At 46.2% G+C, this 17,875-nt stretch overlaps 1 protein-coding gene across 1 annotated transcript in view; it reads right to left on the reverse strand.

Annotated features, from left to right (window-relative positions):
• Positions 1–9,086: 9,086 nt before the first annotated feature.
• The window catches only part of TNS4 (tensin 4), a 29,236-nt gene continuing 20,447 nt past the window's right edge, over positions 9,087–17,875 (reverse strand). The window contains 9 exon segments of the mRNA XM_020997266.2: positions 9,087–9,881; positions 10,512–10,538; positions 10,826–10,894; positions 12,458–12,626; positions 13,956–14,027; positions 14,352–14,429; positions 14,567–14,665; positions 16,426–16,551; positions 17,687–17,776. Of these exon segments, the coding sequence (XP_020852925.1) occupies positions 9,740–9,881; positions 10,512–10,538; positions 10,826–10,894; positions 12,458–12,626; positions 13,956–14,027; positions 14,352–14,429; positions 14,567–14,665; positions 16,426–16,551; positions 17,687–17,776 (872 nt within the window). The 3' untranslated portion in view covers positions 9,087–9,739.

Below are 17,875 nucleotides of genomic sequence, written 5' to 3' on the forward strand. Positions count from 1 at the left end.
ATTTATCACTTTAACCAATCTGCTAGATGTAGGACAATTCTATCTTAGACCTGTAGCCTCCAGCCATTCTTAAGGAAAAGCTTCCCCACCACCCCCTCACCCTGATAAACCTGTTCCTGGGAAAGGTTTTTAACTCAGCAGGTCAGTGGAAGACCTAGCCTTCTCCTGGCTAACCCTTGCCATTCAGGAACCTGGCTCTTCCAGTCTGGCCAGGAGCCGATTCTAAGGCACCTGCAGGCCAACTATGCATTCTAGGAAGTGGGGTGCCTAAGCCAGGCCTGGCAAGAGCTCTTTTCTGGCAGGGGGCAAGGCTGGCAGAGGTCTACAGAGAGGATGGCCAGGACAATGGCTTCCTTTTTTCCCTCCAGTAGCATGAACCTTCATCTAAAGTGAACTCAATTCAGTTTGACAAATACTTATTAAACCCAATGACATATTAAGCACTCAATAAATGCTCTATCTAGCCATCTTTATTTATCTTCTATTATGTACATGGCAAGAGGGTAGCAGGGTATAGTGGACAGGGGGTCAGCCTTGGAGTCAAGAAGACCAGGGTTCAAGTCTAGCCTCTGACACATAGTAGTCATGGGCAAGTTGTACCTTCTGTACCTTCTTGGTGTATGCCCTCTATCTCTCAAATGTGGAGAAACTGTCTTGCTTGTAGACAGGAGATGGATCAGATCATTTCTTGGTAGGGTTATGAAATTCCCATGATTATTAAAAGAGCCATTCTTGTAGGTACAATGGAGTTAGGCCTCTTGGCTGGGGATGGGCAGAGAGAGGATATGAAAAAGAGGCCTTTATCTTAAGAGCTTCCAGTTCCTTGAATCTAAAATGGTGATGGGGAAAGACGAAAGAGAATTCATTTCTTCCAGGGAACCACTGACAACCTCATCATCCACCTGCCTCTTGCCCCTTCAACTTATACTTATAATGCATAATTATTTACCCAACATATACAGATTTTTTTTTAAATTAGAGAGTGGTCTGGACTTGTGATTTCATCAATGCATGGAACTCCCACTTTGGAATTGTCCTCCACCAATACAGATGCATTTGTACCTTATAAATTTATAGCCCAAAGTAACTTATTATCTGAGTTGCCTGGGATCACTCAGAGGTTAAGTGACTTGCCCAGGGTCAGGACTCGAACCCAGGTCTTCCTGATCTTAAAGCTGACTAGCTCTGTCCTGGCTACATGTTGAAGGCATAAATAGAACACAACAAGCACTTATGGAGCAATGCACTGGGGAGGTACAAGATTTAATAAGACTTGGTTCCTGCCTTCAACAAGTTTAAAAATTTTGGAATGAAATGTCTTTTGCACTGGCCTTCCAAGTGTCACCCACTACCTCTGCTCATGCCGATTGCTCTGCTAAGTTCAGTTCTGGTTGGCCTGGCCTCTTCTGGGTTGGAGCTAGCCCAGAGAGATGTGAGCCACTGTGACTCCTTCCAAAAAAAACAAATTGAGTTACAAAACAAGTCTTAGGCCAGCTGGAAGTGAAGGGGACCATGTGGGGTAGTAGAATTGGGGGTCAGGCCAGGGACTGGGGTGGGAAGGCATATAAATTTAGCTTGGGAGGAGAAGAGACAAAGACAAGCCAGGGAGGATGGTCATAGGACTGGAGCTAGAGGAGGGTGGTGGTGGTACAATGAACTTGGTGGGCCTTCCTCTTTGGGGTTTCTCATCCTTGACCCTTAGAAAGGGTGGGCCCTGGGACAGAAAGAAAAAAATCCTTTTCTCTGATTCAGCCTCTCCTGGCTTTTTGACCCTACGTTGGAGGGTCTGTTCACACCCAGAGAAAAGCAGAGACCAATCCCAAGATGCCCTGCAGCAGACGTTCCCTGCCCCAGAATTCAAGGCTGTAAGAACTCCAAACTTTACCTTTTGCACCACAGACCCTTAGAGCTTCTTGCCACCTACAGTCCCTCACTCTCATGCTCCCTCAAACCTTTGTCTCCATACTTATTTCATTAGCACAAAATGTAGACTCATCTTGCTGTGGTACCTGGACCCTGGGCTCCCTGAGCTGGGAAATCCTTTTCCTCTTTTGCTCCAGGACCAAGCCCTCAGCTGCAGGGCAAATTGCTGGTTGGTCATCTGGGTCAGTTGTGAGAGCAAAAGCAATAGTGGGGCAACTGATCCTCTTTAGCAGGAAGTAACTGCAGGCTGAGAGTGTCTGGATGTGGGCAGTACCTCGGGGTTATGAATGGCATAGTGGATAGTGTGTTGGACTTTGAGACCTAGATTCAAATCCTGCCTCTGACATGTACTAGCTGTATAATCCTGCTCTGTAAAATGAGAAGATAGGACTAGATGTCTTTTAAGACCCCTCCCTTTCAGCTCTCAATCTATAATCCTATGAATGAATGGTTGTGATAGGAAAGAACACTGGATTTCAAATCTGAAAAACTGAGTTCAAATTCTGACTTTGCCACATGCTACTTGTGTAAGATTGGGCAAGTCTCTTAACTTCTCTGGGCCTGTTTCTCCATCTGTGAAATAAGAGGGTTGGACCAGATGGCTTCTGAGGTTCCATTTGGCTACAATGATCTTCCATTCTAGGATGTTGTATGTAGGAGCCCTACTCCTTTCCTCTAGTCAGTTCCAGTCTCACCCTCCTGAGGACAATGGAACCCAAAGATGGGAGAGATGTGATCAGGAAGAGGGAGGCTTCTGAGGAGAGTCTGAGGAGAAGAGAGGAGAGGGAGCGATGCAAGAGAGGAGAGAAGAAGGAAAAGAGGTAGAGGGAGAGGGAGGAGAGAGAAGAGAAGAGGGGAAAAGAGATAGAGGGAGAGGAAAGAGAGAGAAGGGAAGAGAGAGAAGGGAAAAGGGGAAAAGAGAGGGAGAAGAGAGAAGGAAAGAGGGGAAAGAGAGGGAGGAGAGAGAAGGGAAGAGGGGAAAAGAGATAGAGGGAGAGGAAAGAGAGAGAAGGGAAAAGGGGAAAAGAGAGGGAGAAGAGAGGGGAAGAGGGGAAAAGAGATGGAGGGAGAGGAAAGAGAGAGAAGGGAAAAGGGGAAAAGAGAGGGAGAAGAGAGAGGGGAAGAGGGGAAAAGAGATGGAGGGAGGAGAGGAAGAGAGAGGGAGAGAAAAGAGGGAAGAGGGGAAAAGAAAGGGAGGAGGATCTAGGAGAGGGGAAAGGGATGGGTTTCAGGAGAAAGGGAAAGAATTAATGTGTGTGTGCAAGGGTGGGGGTAGGGTTCAGAGCTAAACACAAAAAGGAAGAAATCTACCTTCTCTGAGTTATCTGAATTAGGTAAGTTTAGCCCCCTCTTCTTCAAACCCTTCTTATTCAAAGGTCCCAAGTTTTCTCTCTGTCTGGGGCTCAAGGACTCTCTGGAGCTGGGAACTTCTTTCTACTCTGGGCAGACTACTTTTTCTCTTTAGCAAAAACTCAGTTCAATTTCTCTCCAACCCTTCCTTCCTGGAGGAAAGATTAACTAGGGTGGTTTGCTGCCTTGTGTGGACTTAGGCCTAGAGGCATTTTTGGCAGTAGGACTGGACTGAAAAACGGCAGGGAAGGATGATGGGGGTGGGGGAAGGGCAGTGCATAGTCTGTGTGTGTATAGCAGGGAGAGCTGAACACTGAGGAGAATGGAGACCTTCATTAGCCTTGGAATGACCGATGGCCCCACTGGGAGGGAGAGAAGGGATCATGAGATCATAGGATTAGAGCTGAAAAGAACTGAGTCCACCCCCCTCCATTTTACAGATGAGGAAACTGAGGCCATGTGAACCAGGAAGGCTGCATGTTCCTTTAAAAGAATTCTAAGGGCAATTGTTGAAGTGGATAGAGCACCAGCCCTGGAGTCAGGAGGACCTGAATTCAAATCCTACCTGTGACACTTACTAGCTGTGTGACCCTGGGCAAGTCATTTAACCCTGATTGTCTGGGGAAAAATTTTTTTTTCCTCTATGTGCTGGGTCACTGGGAAGCCACAGGTGAATTTGATTATTCTTTAGCCTCTGGGCAGAATTGTCTCTTCTCTTACCCTAGAATGGAGGATAGGGAATTTTGTTCAAGGAAGCATAGGATTTAGAGCTGGAAGGGGCTGACTTTAGAGGTCATGTTGCCTAACCTTCTCATTCTACAAATGAGGAATTTAATCTGCAGGGAGGTTAGCTGATGGATTTAAGTTGTCATTCAGGCGAATATTGCTATAGACCTGGAGTCAGAGAACCAACAGTTCAAATTCTGCCTCAGGCACTTACTAGCTATGTGACCCTGGGCAAGTCCCTTAACCCCACTAAGGCTCAGTTTTTTTCATCTATAAAGAGATAATAGTAGATCCTACCTCACAGGGTTTTTAGGATTAATGAGATAATTACATGTAAACCTCAAAATGCTAAATATGTTAGTTATCATTAAGATGAAGAAGGCAGCCTTCCCATCTCTGGTGACTCTGTTCTTGCAGAACTGGTGTGGCCCAATGTGTAACATCGCCCTGGGGGCAGGCCGTGAACCGGACTGGGCAGTTTGACTCCTCTGAACCACGGCAGATTTGGTCAGAGAGAGATCAGAAGCCAGTGTGCTTTGAGGATGTTTTCCATTCCCACTGACTAGCTTATCCCATGGTTATGTATGGGGGGCAAGTGGGCTGTCCAGATCAGCAGTCCAGGTATGGGAACATAGATTTAGAACTGGAGGGGATTGTAGAGGTCTTCAGGTCCAATTCATGTCAGAGATGAAGAAATAGGCCCATAGAGGCTAAGTAATTTGCTGAAGTCAAATTCAAACGGGGAGTCAGTGACAGACTCAAATTCAGCGTTCCTCCTACCATGTCACATTGTCTTCTGGACAGGCTCATAGGATCACAGACTTAAAACTTGCCTTAATGGCCATCCCCTAATTTAATAAATAAAGAAAAGGAGGCCAAGAGGATTTGAGTGACTTGTTCTAGATCACACAGATACTAGGTGGTAGAGCTGGGATTTGAACTGAGGTCCTCAGTCTCCAATATTCTTCCTGCTGGGCTATCTCAGCTACCTGGGCATACCCAGGGCTAAAGTAGCAGCAGGCAGCCCTGACTATGGGTCCTTTCAGGTCCAAGACTGATTTCTCCAGGACTCCCGTATGTCTGGGCTGTCTCTCTTGATCCCTAGCCCACCTCCTAGTCTTGGGTTGGTCACAAGGAGGTGTGGTGACTCAGTTCACCCTTGTCTCCCCACTGCTCTGGGTGTTGCTTCAGAGCCATCCCTGGAGTTCTGTTACTGTATCCTGGTTTGATGTGCCCTCTGCCCACCCAGCTCCCCATCTTGGTGAGGAGGGAGGCCATGTCAGGTGGATCCAAGTGGGGGCCAACCACATATTTTCTACATTGGCCTGGCCCAACCTGACCCGTCTAGGTAAGGGTTAAAGCGAGGGAAGAGAACAGAAGGAAGGTCAGGCAACGGGAAGACCTGAGCTGAATCACAATCCATCAGCAGGTTGTACTGGGAAGAAGAGCATGGGACACAGGACCATAGATGCAGAGTTGGAAGGGACTAAGAGGTTCTTGTCCAATCCCCTTAATTTATGGATAAGATCACACAAATAATAAGTAGGGAGGCTGATATTCAAACTCAGGTTCTATGGTTGCAAGATTTGGGTTCTTACTCCATGACTTTTAGTCTCCATTCTAGTTCCTAGCTGTGTGAGACCCTGGACAATTCATTCAGTTTCTTTGAATCATGTTTTTTTTCTTCCATACAAAGAGGGGATTGGACTAGACGAACTTGAAGGACCCTTCCAGTACTAATATTCTAGAGTTCCATGTTTCTTTTTGATTGGCGAGCCTAAATTTGTTCTGTTACTGATGACCCAGGATCATAGGATCAGAGATTGGCAGGGACTTTCGAGGTCATGATCTGGACTCATTCTGCACATGAGGAAAGTCAGGCTCACAGAGGTCCTGGGCCTCTTATTTTCTCCGTTTATAATCTTTCATTTATTGACCTCATCAGTTCCCCCAGATATAATTATCATCTGTAGGACTCCCAGTCCTAAGTAGCCATCTATACATCCATTCCTAATCTCTCTCCTGAGCTCCAGACCTGCACAACCAACTGCCTAATAGATATTTTGTACTGGATGTCCTCATAAGCATCTCAAATTCAGCAAGTCCAAAATAGAACCCATCCTTCCTGACAAACCTTCCCCTCTTTTGAGCATCCCTATGATTGCAGAGGCTACCAGCCATTCTTTCAGTCATCCAGGCTCGCACACTCAAGGTTTTTCATGGCTTCTGACTTTCATTTATGCTCCAGGGATGATCAGTCAGTTGCAAAATCTTGTCATTTCTATCTCCACGACTTTCTCTAATCTGTCCCTCTCTCTTCATTTGCACAACCAACAGCCTGCTTCTTCAACCTTATCACTTCTTGCCTCCACTAGGGGGCAGCTAAAGACCTGAATTAAAACCTACCCTCAAACACAACTAGTTGTTGTGTGACCCTGGGCACTTAATTTCAGTCTGCCTTAATTTCTTCAACTATAAAATGGGGGTAATAATAGCACCTAACTCAGAGGATTGTTTGAGGCTCAAATGAGATATTTGTTAGGCCCTTTAGCACAGTGCTTGGCACAAAAGAAGCACTTAAATAAATCCCTCCCTCCCTCCCTCCTTCCTTTCTACCTTCCTTCCCTCTCTTTCTTCCTCCCTCCCCTCCCTTTCCTTTCTTTCCTTCCTTTAGCCTCCCAACTGGTCTCCCTGCCTCACATCTTTTCCCACTCAGATCTTTCCTCTGGCTATCAAAGTGATTTTCCTTAAAGGCAGGAAGGTATGATAGTGTCACTGTCCTACTCAGTGAACTCCAGTGGCCCCTTAATTGCCTTGAGGATCAAATATAAAGCCCCCTGTGTGATTTTTAAAACCTTTCCTAACCCAGTCCCCAACCTACCTTTCCAGCTTAGTTGCATACTACTCTCCCTCTGGCTTGGAATGAGGCCACTCACTTTCATTTCTCTTGCCAGCACCCTGTCTTTCCCCATTAGAATGTAAGATCCTTGAAGGCACGAACTATTTCACTTTTATCTTTATACTCCCAGGGTCTAGCATATAGTAAATGTCTAATAAATTCTTGTTGATTGATGGATGGCTAGATTACCCAAGGTCACACAACTAGTAAGGAGAGAAAGAAAGGTCAAGGGGGGAGGGAGAGAGAGAGAGAGACAGACACAGAGGCAGAGACACAGAGACAGACATACATATATAGAGAGAGAGACAGAGATACATACACACAGAAACAGAGAGACAGAGACAGAAAAAGACACTATGAGAGAGACTGAGAGAGGAGAGAGGGAAGGAGACAGAGAAAGAGGAAAACTTTGAGAGAAGGAGAAAAGAGAAAGATGAAAAGAGAAATTGAGCAATTAAGGAGAAAAGAGGGAGAGAGATTAAAAGAAAGAGAGGGAAGGGAGAGTGGGAGAGACAGAGAAAGGTAGAGACAGAGAGACACATGAGACAGAGAAAGGCTTGCTCTGATGTTGGAAGAAATAGATTTCGGTTTCCTCATCTGTAAAATGAGAGTTCAGATTTTATCCTCACCCTTCTATTTCTGCCATGCTGGGATTCCATGGACCTAGCAGGGGCATAGGGAAGCAGGAGGAGGCTGGGTGGTAGGGTGAGGTGGATCTGGTTGGGCAGTCCCATGCCTGCCTGTGCCCATCACCCTGTAGGCTGTTCCAGATGAATCTGGTTTCCCAGATTGAAACTGTAACCTCTGTCAAACTAAGCCCTTGGCCAAGGTTAATGATGTGCTGCTGGCCGCAGCTGCCAGCTGGCTCTCATTAGAGGCCAGTCACTTGTTACTTCTAGAACAAATGTGATCCTTCTTCCAGAGCAATCTCCCTCCCTCCCTCATCCCTGCCAGGACTATCTCCTTCCAACAAATCTGCTGAGGGGCTCCTATTTTCTCTCCTCCCCCTACCCCAACAGGAGCTTGTCTAACTTTAGGACCAGACCATTGTCTCCCTAGATTCTGTGCCTTTAATGAATCTTTTCATCTCCTTAAACACATTCCCCTTCCCCACCCCTCTCCTTTCTAGGAGCTGCTTCCCTGAGATGGGGTCTCAATTCAATGGCATGTTTTGATTCTTGACTCTCTGTTGCCCCCTTGTGGTGGATGCTGCTGGCTGGGGGCCATAAAACAGGTTTGATCCTTTGTTCTGAGGACAGAGAATTAATTTAAGACATGTCCAGGGAGAAGACTCAGAGATGAAGACTGGAAGGGACTTTATATGTCATCTGATCCAACCCCATCATCTCACAACTGGGGAAACTGAGGTCTAGAGAGTGACTTATCCAACACAGGCAGTGAGAGGTAAGAGTGAGGGAACTCCCTAAAGTTGATGAATCCGAGGTTAAACCCCCCTGGGCTCCTCTAAAGAAAGCACATCTGCAAAGTTAGATGTTGGATACTTTGTCCTAGGAAAGCTAAAAGAGGCATGGGAGTGAGATGTTAGAGTCTGTCTCTGGTTTTGAGAAAGAGAAATACAGCTCATGCTCACTGGGACCTTAAGCTCGTTATACTTTATTGATGTTGAAAACAAAAGGGACATATGCTAGCCTGTGACATAGACACTGGGGGCCAGTGCATCCTGATTTGGGACATGCCCCATGACACACCAGGCACAACTCAGAGCTAGTCGTGTGTGTCAGAATTGCAGATATTCCTGACCCATGCTGGTACTCTGCAGTTTATGTGGCCCTTTACGAATGCACCAATCCAGGGGAAGCAGACCCCAGATGTTTTTGAATGCACCAATCAGCAGCTAGCAAGATAGAGATGTACACAAGGGCTGGCCAGATTCCTTAGGTGCTCAATGGTTACACCTGAGACCACTTTCAGTGTTTCTATACAATCTGTCCCCCCCCCCCCACCCCACTTCTTTTTTAGAGGAAGTCTGGCCAGGCTGCCTGAGAGATTCAATTTGAGAAAAAAGCCTTTTTGGATCTCTGTTTCTTCATCTAGAAAATGAGGGAGTTGGACTAGACTAGGGGGTGCTGGACCTTTTCCATATCATGGCTCCCTTTGGCAGTCTGGTGAAGCCTATGATCCCCTCCCCAGATTAATATTTCAAAGGCAAAAAATAAAATACAAAGGATTACAAAGGAAATCAATTTTACTCAAATATAGCTATTGAAATATTATGAAAAACCAAGTTCATGGACTCTGGGTTAAGAATTTCTGGACAAGATGCTCTGATCCCAGCTTTCAGCTTTCCTAGAAGCCAGGGATAGTGGTCTTGTATGTGAGGGTTTGGGGGAGGGGAGCTGACCTGAACAGCCTTCAAGCATAGCAACTCATTCTGAGATTCTGTGACTGTATTATACTGGAGATAAATGGTGCCAGACTAGAGTAGAGACAGAGCCCTTCCCATCCCATTGGTGTCTTCCTTGAACATGGAGGGGGAAGTTTACTCCCTCCTTGTAGTATCTCAGGCATGGTGCTCTCTGGTCTCCTGCTGTGCAGGGGCTAAACACATACTATTGAGTCACACTGTTCTCTACAGGAGAGCTCAATCCCTGACCAGGACAGTTCTGTCAATGTCTGGAGGTTTTAGGTCTAGAATTAGTTTCATCAGTCTCTTTCCAGTCTTCCATGGAGGTGGCAACCAGGACCCTCTTGGGGCTAGACTAGAAGTGCGGCCTTAGCCTCTCCATCAGGCAGAGATGGGCAAGGGATTGACACCCTGGGGGTTCAGGGAGAAATAGGGAGCATCCCCTGGCCAGCTGCCCTCTGCACCTCCAATTGCATCTACATCCTCTCTATATCCAGAAGCAGGGTGCCCACGAGGTCGATGACCAGAGACACTGGCTGGACAGTGTCGTATTCAGCAAAGAGATGACATATGTTCTCTGCAGGCTCTGTCAAACTCTTGGCAATAAAGCCAAAAATCCTTGAGGAGAGAGAGAAAGGCAGCCTGAATTAGGTCTAGGGTTGGAGGCTTCTTCAGCCTGGGATAGGACTGGATTTCCTTAATGACCACCCTGACACCACACAGACACAGACACAGACACACACACACACATACACACACAATTTCAGAATCGCCTTAATACTTCCTCATGCTCATATCTGGCCTCATTGAAGGCCTTCATCCGAAATGAAAGGGGTGGAATCTCTATTGTACACCCCCATCCATCAGTCTGGGGGGTCCTTGAGAGAAGAAACTATGCTTCTCCCCACCCCAATCAGTTTGGGGGTTTCCTAAGGACAGGAACTGTACCTTTTCCCCACCTCTTCAGACTGGAGACCACCTGAGGGTAGTGATTGATTTTCCCCCTAGCAGACTACACCCTTTCCCCTCAAGCATAGGGACTGAGTCTACTCCATTCCAATCAGACTAGCCCCCCCCCCCGTAGGGACTATATTTCCCCCAGCAAAAAAATAATGACTGTTTCTTCCATCCTTTGAATCCATCTCATGATCCCAGCACAGGGGTCTGTCCATAGAGGATCTCCAACCCATGACTGGCTGACAAGGCTAGGAAAGTTTCAGAATAGGAGAAGAGGAGGGGAGGACTTACCGGGAAGATCTGCAATACTTCTGCCACCTGTTTGAGAGAAGGGAGAAACAGAATACAATGAAGAAGGGCTTTGTTCCCTTCTGAATGGAGCGCTGAGAGGTATATGGAAGAAAGATCTAACTTCCTCCCCTTCCTTATCCTCCCCTAATGAAGCCCATAGCGTCCTAGTTCTCACAAGTGGGACCACCTTATCCAGTGGCCCCTGCTAGGAGAGGAGCAGGGCTGGCTGAGGGGTTTCTCTGGGGGTAGGTGGACAGAAGAAATATGAGACCATCTCGAGTCCTAGACTTGTTAGGCCTCAATCCTGTACTTACTTCCTATGCTCTGGGTCCATGCCACAGAAACGGAGAGTGGTGAGTGGATAATGGCGCCGGAAAAACACCCTGTGAAGAGAAGGAGAAAAAGAAGAATGGGTGGGAACTTACTGCAGCATCCCAAGAGCATTTCCCTAAGGAACTCCCTGGAGAGTTGGGGGGCCAAAGAGGCTGAGGGACATAAATTCAAATATGCATACATTAACATTAATATTATATTAATATGCAACAATATTATAGCTAATAATTTGTTATATATAATTCTATATTATATTAATAGATAATACATATATAATATATTGTTTATGTATTATTAATTATTTATTCATCAAAGTTTGCTATAAATATATAAAGATAGATATCAGTTATCTTATAAGGCAAGGAAGCAAATATAACCAAAATAAAGGAGAAGTCAGTTACAAAGAAGAGGTCCAGGCAAGGCTTGAGGAGAGACAACTCACCTTCAGGTGGGAAAGTTTTCACAGAGGAGATGGTATCTGAGTTGAGTCTGGAAAGAAGGGAGTGGACAGATATGATGGAGATGGGGTGGAGGGTTATCTCATTCAAGCAGGGTGGCCACTTGGATGGAGGCAAGGTGGTGGGAAGAGAGCAGGATAAGGATGGAACGTGGCGTACGGTGAGAACGGAATGCAGAATACATGAAGCAGAATGTGAGATGAGATTGGAAAATCAAGATTATGGATGGTCTTGAACGCCAGGGCTGGGAGGTTACCCTTTATTCAGCAGGCAAAGGAAAATATTGATGAGTTTGTAGGAGAGGAATGATCATCAAGGCAGTGCCTTGGTTGGGAAGAGTGCTTAGGAATTGGTTTGATGGATAGCCTGAAGAAGGGAGAAACTAGAGGCCTAAAGACTCATTAAGAAGCAATTGTAATAGGCTAGGTGATAGGGAATGAAGGCCTGAATTTAGATGGTTCCAGTGGGAGTGGAAAGGAGACAGATATGAGAGATACTGCCAAGAAAGAATCTGTAGGATTTGGCAACTTATTAGGTGGGGGGAATAAGGGAGAGGGAAGAGATAAGAGGGGACTCCCAGGCTATGAATCTACATGACTGGAAAGATGGTGAGTGCCATCAATAAAAATAGGGAAGTTAAGGATTTCATTTTTGATTATGTGGAGTTTGAAATGTTGGCAAGACACTCAAGTAGATGTGATGACAATTGGAAATACTGGACTGGAACTCTGGGGAGAGTTTTCAAGGGAAGATATGGGTCTGGGGGTCATCTTCATAGAGATGACAACTGAAATCATGAGAATGGAAGAGCTCAAGAAGAGAATGGGGCTCAGGAGAGAACCCTTTGTTCTGTGGGGTATTCTGCTTGAATTTAAGGAGTAGCAGGAGGATGAAGAAAATATAATGACAAGAGTCAGAGAAGGAGTGATCAGAGAGAGGAGAAAAACCACCAAGAGTATAATGTCAGGGAAAGTAAAGCAGGAGAAAAGAAGGGGGTGGTCAACAGTGCCAGATGCTAAAGAGAGGTCAAGGAGGATGAGTACAAAGCCAATGCCGCTGGATTTAGGGGAAAAGAATTATTTCCATAGAGTGAGGACCAGAAAAACTTGACTTTTTGCTATTATTCCAAGGCCTGGTGGATGGGAAGGCTCTTACTTTCTTTGCACATCGGTGAGGGTGATGCCCTGGTCTGAGACTTTAATGTGCACCACAGTAGGTGTGGGGAGAGTGTCCCTCTCAAAGGTGGAGGAAACGGCCTTCTGCACGGCCATGGCCCCTGTCAGCGTCTCCACACTCACAGAGGTCAGGTACAGGGCTTGGCAGCCTGGAAGACACAGACAAGAATCACCACTGCTCCCTGAGGCTCTGGATCATCTCCATGTGGCTCTCCTTTTCACCTTTCAGATGGAGCCCATGCTGCTAATGGTAAGGCTGAGTGGGAAGCAGCCCAGCAGGGGGGAAGTGAGAGTGTGTTTGGGATTGAAATTTAGAGTCAGATGGAAAGATCTGTGGGATTATCTGCTGTCCTGTGTTATCTGTGTCTCTGCATTTCGCCATTCATGGATGGATATGTGAATTATAGCCATGCAGGGGTCCTAGGATGGGTTATCTATTCCAGATGTTATTTTCCTCTCTCTTGTTCATCCTGACAGGTCAGTGTTCATGGATCAATGTGACAGCTGGAGCAGGGCTGGAGGTGAGAATCCAGCGACCCTGTAGAATTCAGTCCCTAGCCTTGGTTGGTAGGAGGAAGTGTGTGTGTGTGTGTGTGTGTGTGTGTGTGTGTGTGTGTGTTGTGTGGTCAGAAGTTGGGGTGAGGGGGAAGGAATTGGGAGAATATGGAAGCTTCCAGATGTGACTTCAAGGTATGAGTTAATCCAGATGGCCAAGTCTAATTAGAGGAGGAGGGGAGGCAACAAAGAATTGAAAGAATCTTGCTGGAGGGGTCTCAGATTAAGAGAGGCAGCCTTTCCCCCCTGTAGGGGAGGGTCCTCAGGCCCAGAGAGAACCACTTAAGATGAAAGAAATAATAGGATTCACAGCTGGTAGAGTTGGAGGGCCCTTCAGGCATCATCCAATCCAACTCCTTCATTTTACAGAGAAGGTTCAGAGGTTAAGTGACTTGGCCATGATCACAGGGCAGAGTAGAAAACTTGGGTCCTTGGACTCCAAATTGGGTGTTCTTTCCTCTCTGACAGCCTGCCTCTCAGACCCAGAGACTCCTCCTCACAGAGGGGGCTCCTAGATACAGCAGAATACTTTGTGTGTGTGTGTGTGTGTGTGTGTGTGTGTGTTGTGTGTGTGTGTGTACACTCTCGAAGTGTCAGGCATCTTTCTTTCATTGAATAATGTTCACAGAATCTACTGTGTGCACATCTTTGGGCTAGATGGCCCCACTTGCCCCCTGTGCCCTGTTACCTTGCCAGCTGGCCAATTTTAGCCTGTCAACCTCTCTACTTTTACTATGAGGAGAGAAGAATGTGGCACCTTGTTAAAGGCTTAGAAATAAAGCCCTGATGGGAAACATGTGTATGTGTGTGGGGGTTGGGGGTGGGAGTAGGGAGAGAGGGGTTTGAGAGTGGAAGGTGGATCTGGACTGTCGGGGCCCCTCTGACCCAAGTGGCACCTTCCCCCTTCCCTGTTAACCACTTACTCGCTGATTTCTTCAATTGAGAGGCCTCGCTGGCTGTTGTGGGATCTGTAGTCCCATCTCCACCTCCCAATTCTAAACCAAAGAAAAACAAAAGCACCCCCAAGGGGTTGGAACAAATCATTCCCTCTAACAAAGAACCCCCCTCATTAATCCATTTGATTTGCTCCTTCTAACTCTGACACGTCTAAGTAGTTCAATATAATCATTGCAATTATGCAAATATGGGATGCTAGGCCTCTAGCCACAACATCCCCTTTGGAAATTTATTAATCTTTTGCTCTCTGCTCCTGTCACCTCTACCCTCCCCCCACCTTTTCCTTTGTCTTTCACAATATCCTCCCCACCCTTTTCCAGCAGAAGTTCTCCTCTAGGACCTACTGAAACCTGAGAACTCACCTTTTCTGGGGATGACTAGCTTACAGGGCAAGGCTAAGGGCATGATGGAGTGCTGGTATACAAAGGCTGACAAGCTGCCTGCAAGAAAAATGGGGTCACCAAAGTGGAACAGGTCAAACTATCATTGCCCATAAGCGCAGAGAACTGGCTGCTTTAAGAAGGAAACAAAAGAGGGGCATCCGAGCTGACGGAACTGAGATAGCCTGGGACCTTACCAAAGTAGGGCTCCTCCCCAGCCCCTTTAAGGTGCACCCCTTTAGCTGAACATTCAATGAGGAAGTGTCGGATGAGGTCAAGGTCACTGCCATCTGCTCCTGAATATGGGTAAAAGGACAGTGGATAGATTACCAGCATGTAGAACTTTTTAGCCTTTCCTTATCTCACTTCCTCTGTAAAGCCAAGTTAAGGATGAGTTTCCAGGAGCCAGCTTGGAGGCAAGTGGAAAGCATAGTGGAAAGAGCTATGAAGTTGGCCTTGTTGGGTTTCAGCCTTAGCTCTCTCACAATCACTCCTTGGGCCTCAGTTTCCTTATCTATAAAATGAGGGGATAGGACTAGATAGTTCTGAAGCCCCTTCCAGTTCTAGACTGTAATCCCACTCAGCCCCCCTGAATTAAGGCAGACCCATAGCAAAATCACCAATACAGATAAGAGTTTATTCTTCAAATCCTCCAAAGGAAATGCCAACTTCTTTTGGCCACCAGTTCTAGTGTCTAATACTTATTACTGTCTACCTGTGTGATTGAGAGTATGTGAATTCACATCTCTGTGCCTCAGTTTCCTCATCTGTAATTTAAGGGATCTGGACTAAATGGTCTCTTAAGGTTCCTAAATTGGTGCTAAATCTTATGAACTAGGGAATTTTTCTCTGTATTCCAATAACCTTCAATGGTTCCCACTTGCCTTTCAGGCCAAATCTAAACTCAGTTTAGGTCTTACAGTCTTTCATTTGCTCTTTTTCTTAGAACTGATTTTCTTAATCTGCAGCACAGTCTCTTTGCTATATAACCAGGTTTCCTGGCACCTTACTCTCCTCCCCCAGGGTCACACAGTTAGTAAGTGTCAAAGGCCAGATTTGAACTCGGGAAGATGAGTCTTCCCGACTCCAGGCCCTGCACTCTATCTACTTTGCCACTGAGCTGCTCTGCCTACAGATTAGTTTGAATTATTACATGCTTGGTTTCATCCTCCATTTATTTGGTATGCCTTGCCCCCCAATAAGACTATAAATTCCCTGAAGGCATGATCCATATCCTGGTGTAATGGAAGGAAACTGGACATCGGACTTGGAGGATTTTGCTTCAAGTCTCAACTCCGAATCTCATAATTACCATATGCTGATAAACAAGTCACTTTACTTCCCTTACCTTTGGTTCTTTTATCTGTAAAATCAAGATAATAACAAAGTGCTCTCCCTACCTCACAGGGGTGTGAGACCAAGGGGGATAATGTGTGTGAAGTACTTTGTAACTGTAAGTGATATCAATGGGAGCTATTATTAATCATTAAAATTATTACTTATTAGCTGTGTGACCCTGGGCAAGTCACTTAACCTTGTTTGCCTCAGTTTCCTTTTCTGTAAAATGAGCTAGAGAAAGAAATGGCAAACCACTCCAGTATCTTTGCCAAGAAAACACAAATGGGGTCACAGAGAGTGGGGCACTACTGAAAAACAACTGAACAACAACCACCACAACAAAATTATACTTAATAGAATGGAGGGGGGTGCGTTTGGTTGTATATAAAGCCATTCAGGAAAAGACACACTTTGATAAAAGTCAAATTCCTAAGCCAGTGTCCTTATGTTAGGTGAAGCTGGATTTACTATTAGGTTGATTCTTATCCCTTTTCCTTTCTTCGTGGATTTGAACATAGGTTCAAATCCTGGTTCTTCCCTTTTCTGTCTATACGACCTTGGGCAAGTAACTTCCCCTCTCTGGACCTCAGTTTTCTTATCTGTAAAATGAGGGATCTGGACTTGATGACTTTATGAGGTGCTTTCCAACTCTAAATCCATGACCCTGTGGCCATCCCTCCCTGTGCCCAGCACTGATTTCAGGTCCTGGGGAGATTACCTGATTTACTCAGAACGGATCCTGGGGATTCCTGAACCTTCATGGCGAGGCCAAAGGACCCTCGATACGAAGTGCTGTCCCTGATCAGGAAAGCACCTGGCTCTTCCGTCCTCAGCAGCTCGATTGCTGAAATGATTCTCATGTCAGAGGCTCCCCTCACCCTACTTACCTTCTTCTAGTGGATCCCACTGTCCCACTCCCATTCTAGGTGGACCAACCAGCTAGGGACCCTCCCCTGTTCTTGGAAACCTCTAGGAAAGCAAGTACTGAAGGCTCATGGACCCATTTTAGAGGCTTCCCTACTTGTAGGCAAGAAATACTTTCTACTATCTAATCTTGGCCATTCTGGCTGTAGGGTCACCCCATTTCTTACTGTGCTTGTATATATTTGTTTGCATATTGTCTCCTCCATTAGATTGGGAGTTCCTAGGGAGCAGGGACTGTCTTTTGCCCTTCTTTGAATCCCCAGTGCTTAGCACATAGTAGATGTTTAATAAATGCTTATTAACTGACTGACAGTGGAGGTGGAGAATGGCAGAACCACTGACTGGCCTACCCCACACCATTCCCTGTCCCTGAATATACCATGACAAAGGATAAATTTTGCCTTGGTTTAGGACTTTAGGCAGATGACACTGACCTAGGGACTTGGTTTTCCTGTGACAACTCTCCAACTGCCCTCCCCTCCCCCAACTAGTTCCGGAGGAGAAAGTGAGGCTGGTGACTTTGCACAGCTCTCCCTCACTTAAATCCAATTCACTTGCATGTTATGGCATCACCTCCATAATGTCATGGTTCTCTTGGAGAATGAAGGAGAAACAATAACAAGCACCACCCTGTGAATTATACCTAGGCAAATTCATTTCAGGGAGGTTGGTGTTGGTGGTAGTGATAAAGAGAACAGTCCGCCGAGTAGCTGAAGTTGTGGGGAGATAGGGAATGGTCTGCCCCTAAAAGTTGCTCTGTGCCCCTGAGAAGGTTAAGAGGGGGAGGTGGCCCCAGAGGAAGGGTGCCATGGTGCTAGGACCCCAGGGGTGGCAGCTTGAGAGGATGGTCCCTGATAACAGCTGGTGGAAGACCATAAGGTGAGGACCAGGTAAGCATGTCCTCCACTCAAGAAGGAGAATCTATGGAAGGAAGTATGCACCCTCATATCAGTGCCCTGGGGCAAAGCCCCTGTCATTCTATTCTAGTTTGGCTCTGTTCGTCTCTTTCTCTTGTCTCTCCCTCCATCCTTCCTTTCAGAGAGCATGCGTATTACCTTGATCCCGAGTGATGCTTGGCTTAAACCAGTACTTGGATGTGTCCATTACAAACTTCATGGTTGGTGGTGGAGTGTCTCTGCTGGGACCTGAGATGGGACATGGAAGAGAAGATCCTTGTAGGATGTACCCCTGCCCTGCTAAACCGACCATGACAATGCCTTCCCACATTTTCTGTTCATAGCATC

Source organism: Phascolarctos cinereus, unplaced genomic scaffold, assembly GCF_003287225.1.
Source record: "Phascolarctos cinereus isolate Bilbo 61053 unplaced genomic scaffold, phaCin_HiC Scaffold_5;HRSCAF=322, whole genome shotgun sequence".
In the NCBI taxonomy this organism is placed as follows: Eukaryota; Metazoa; Chordata; class Mammalia; order Diprotodontia; family Phascolarctidae; genus Phascolarctos; species Phascolarctos cinereus.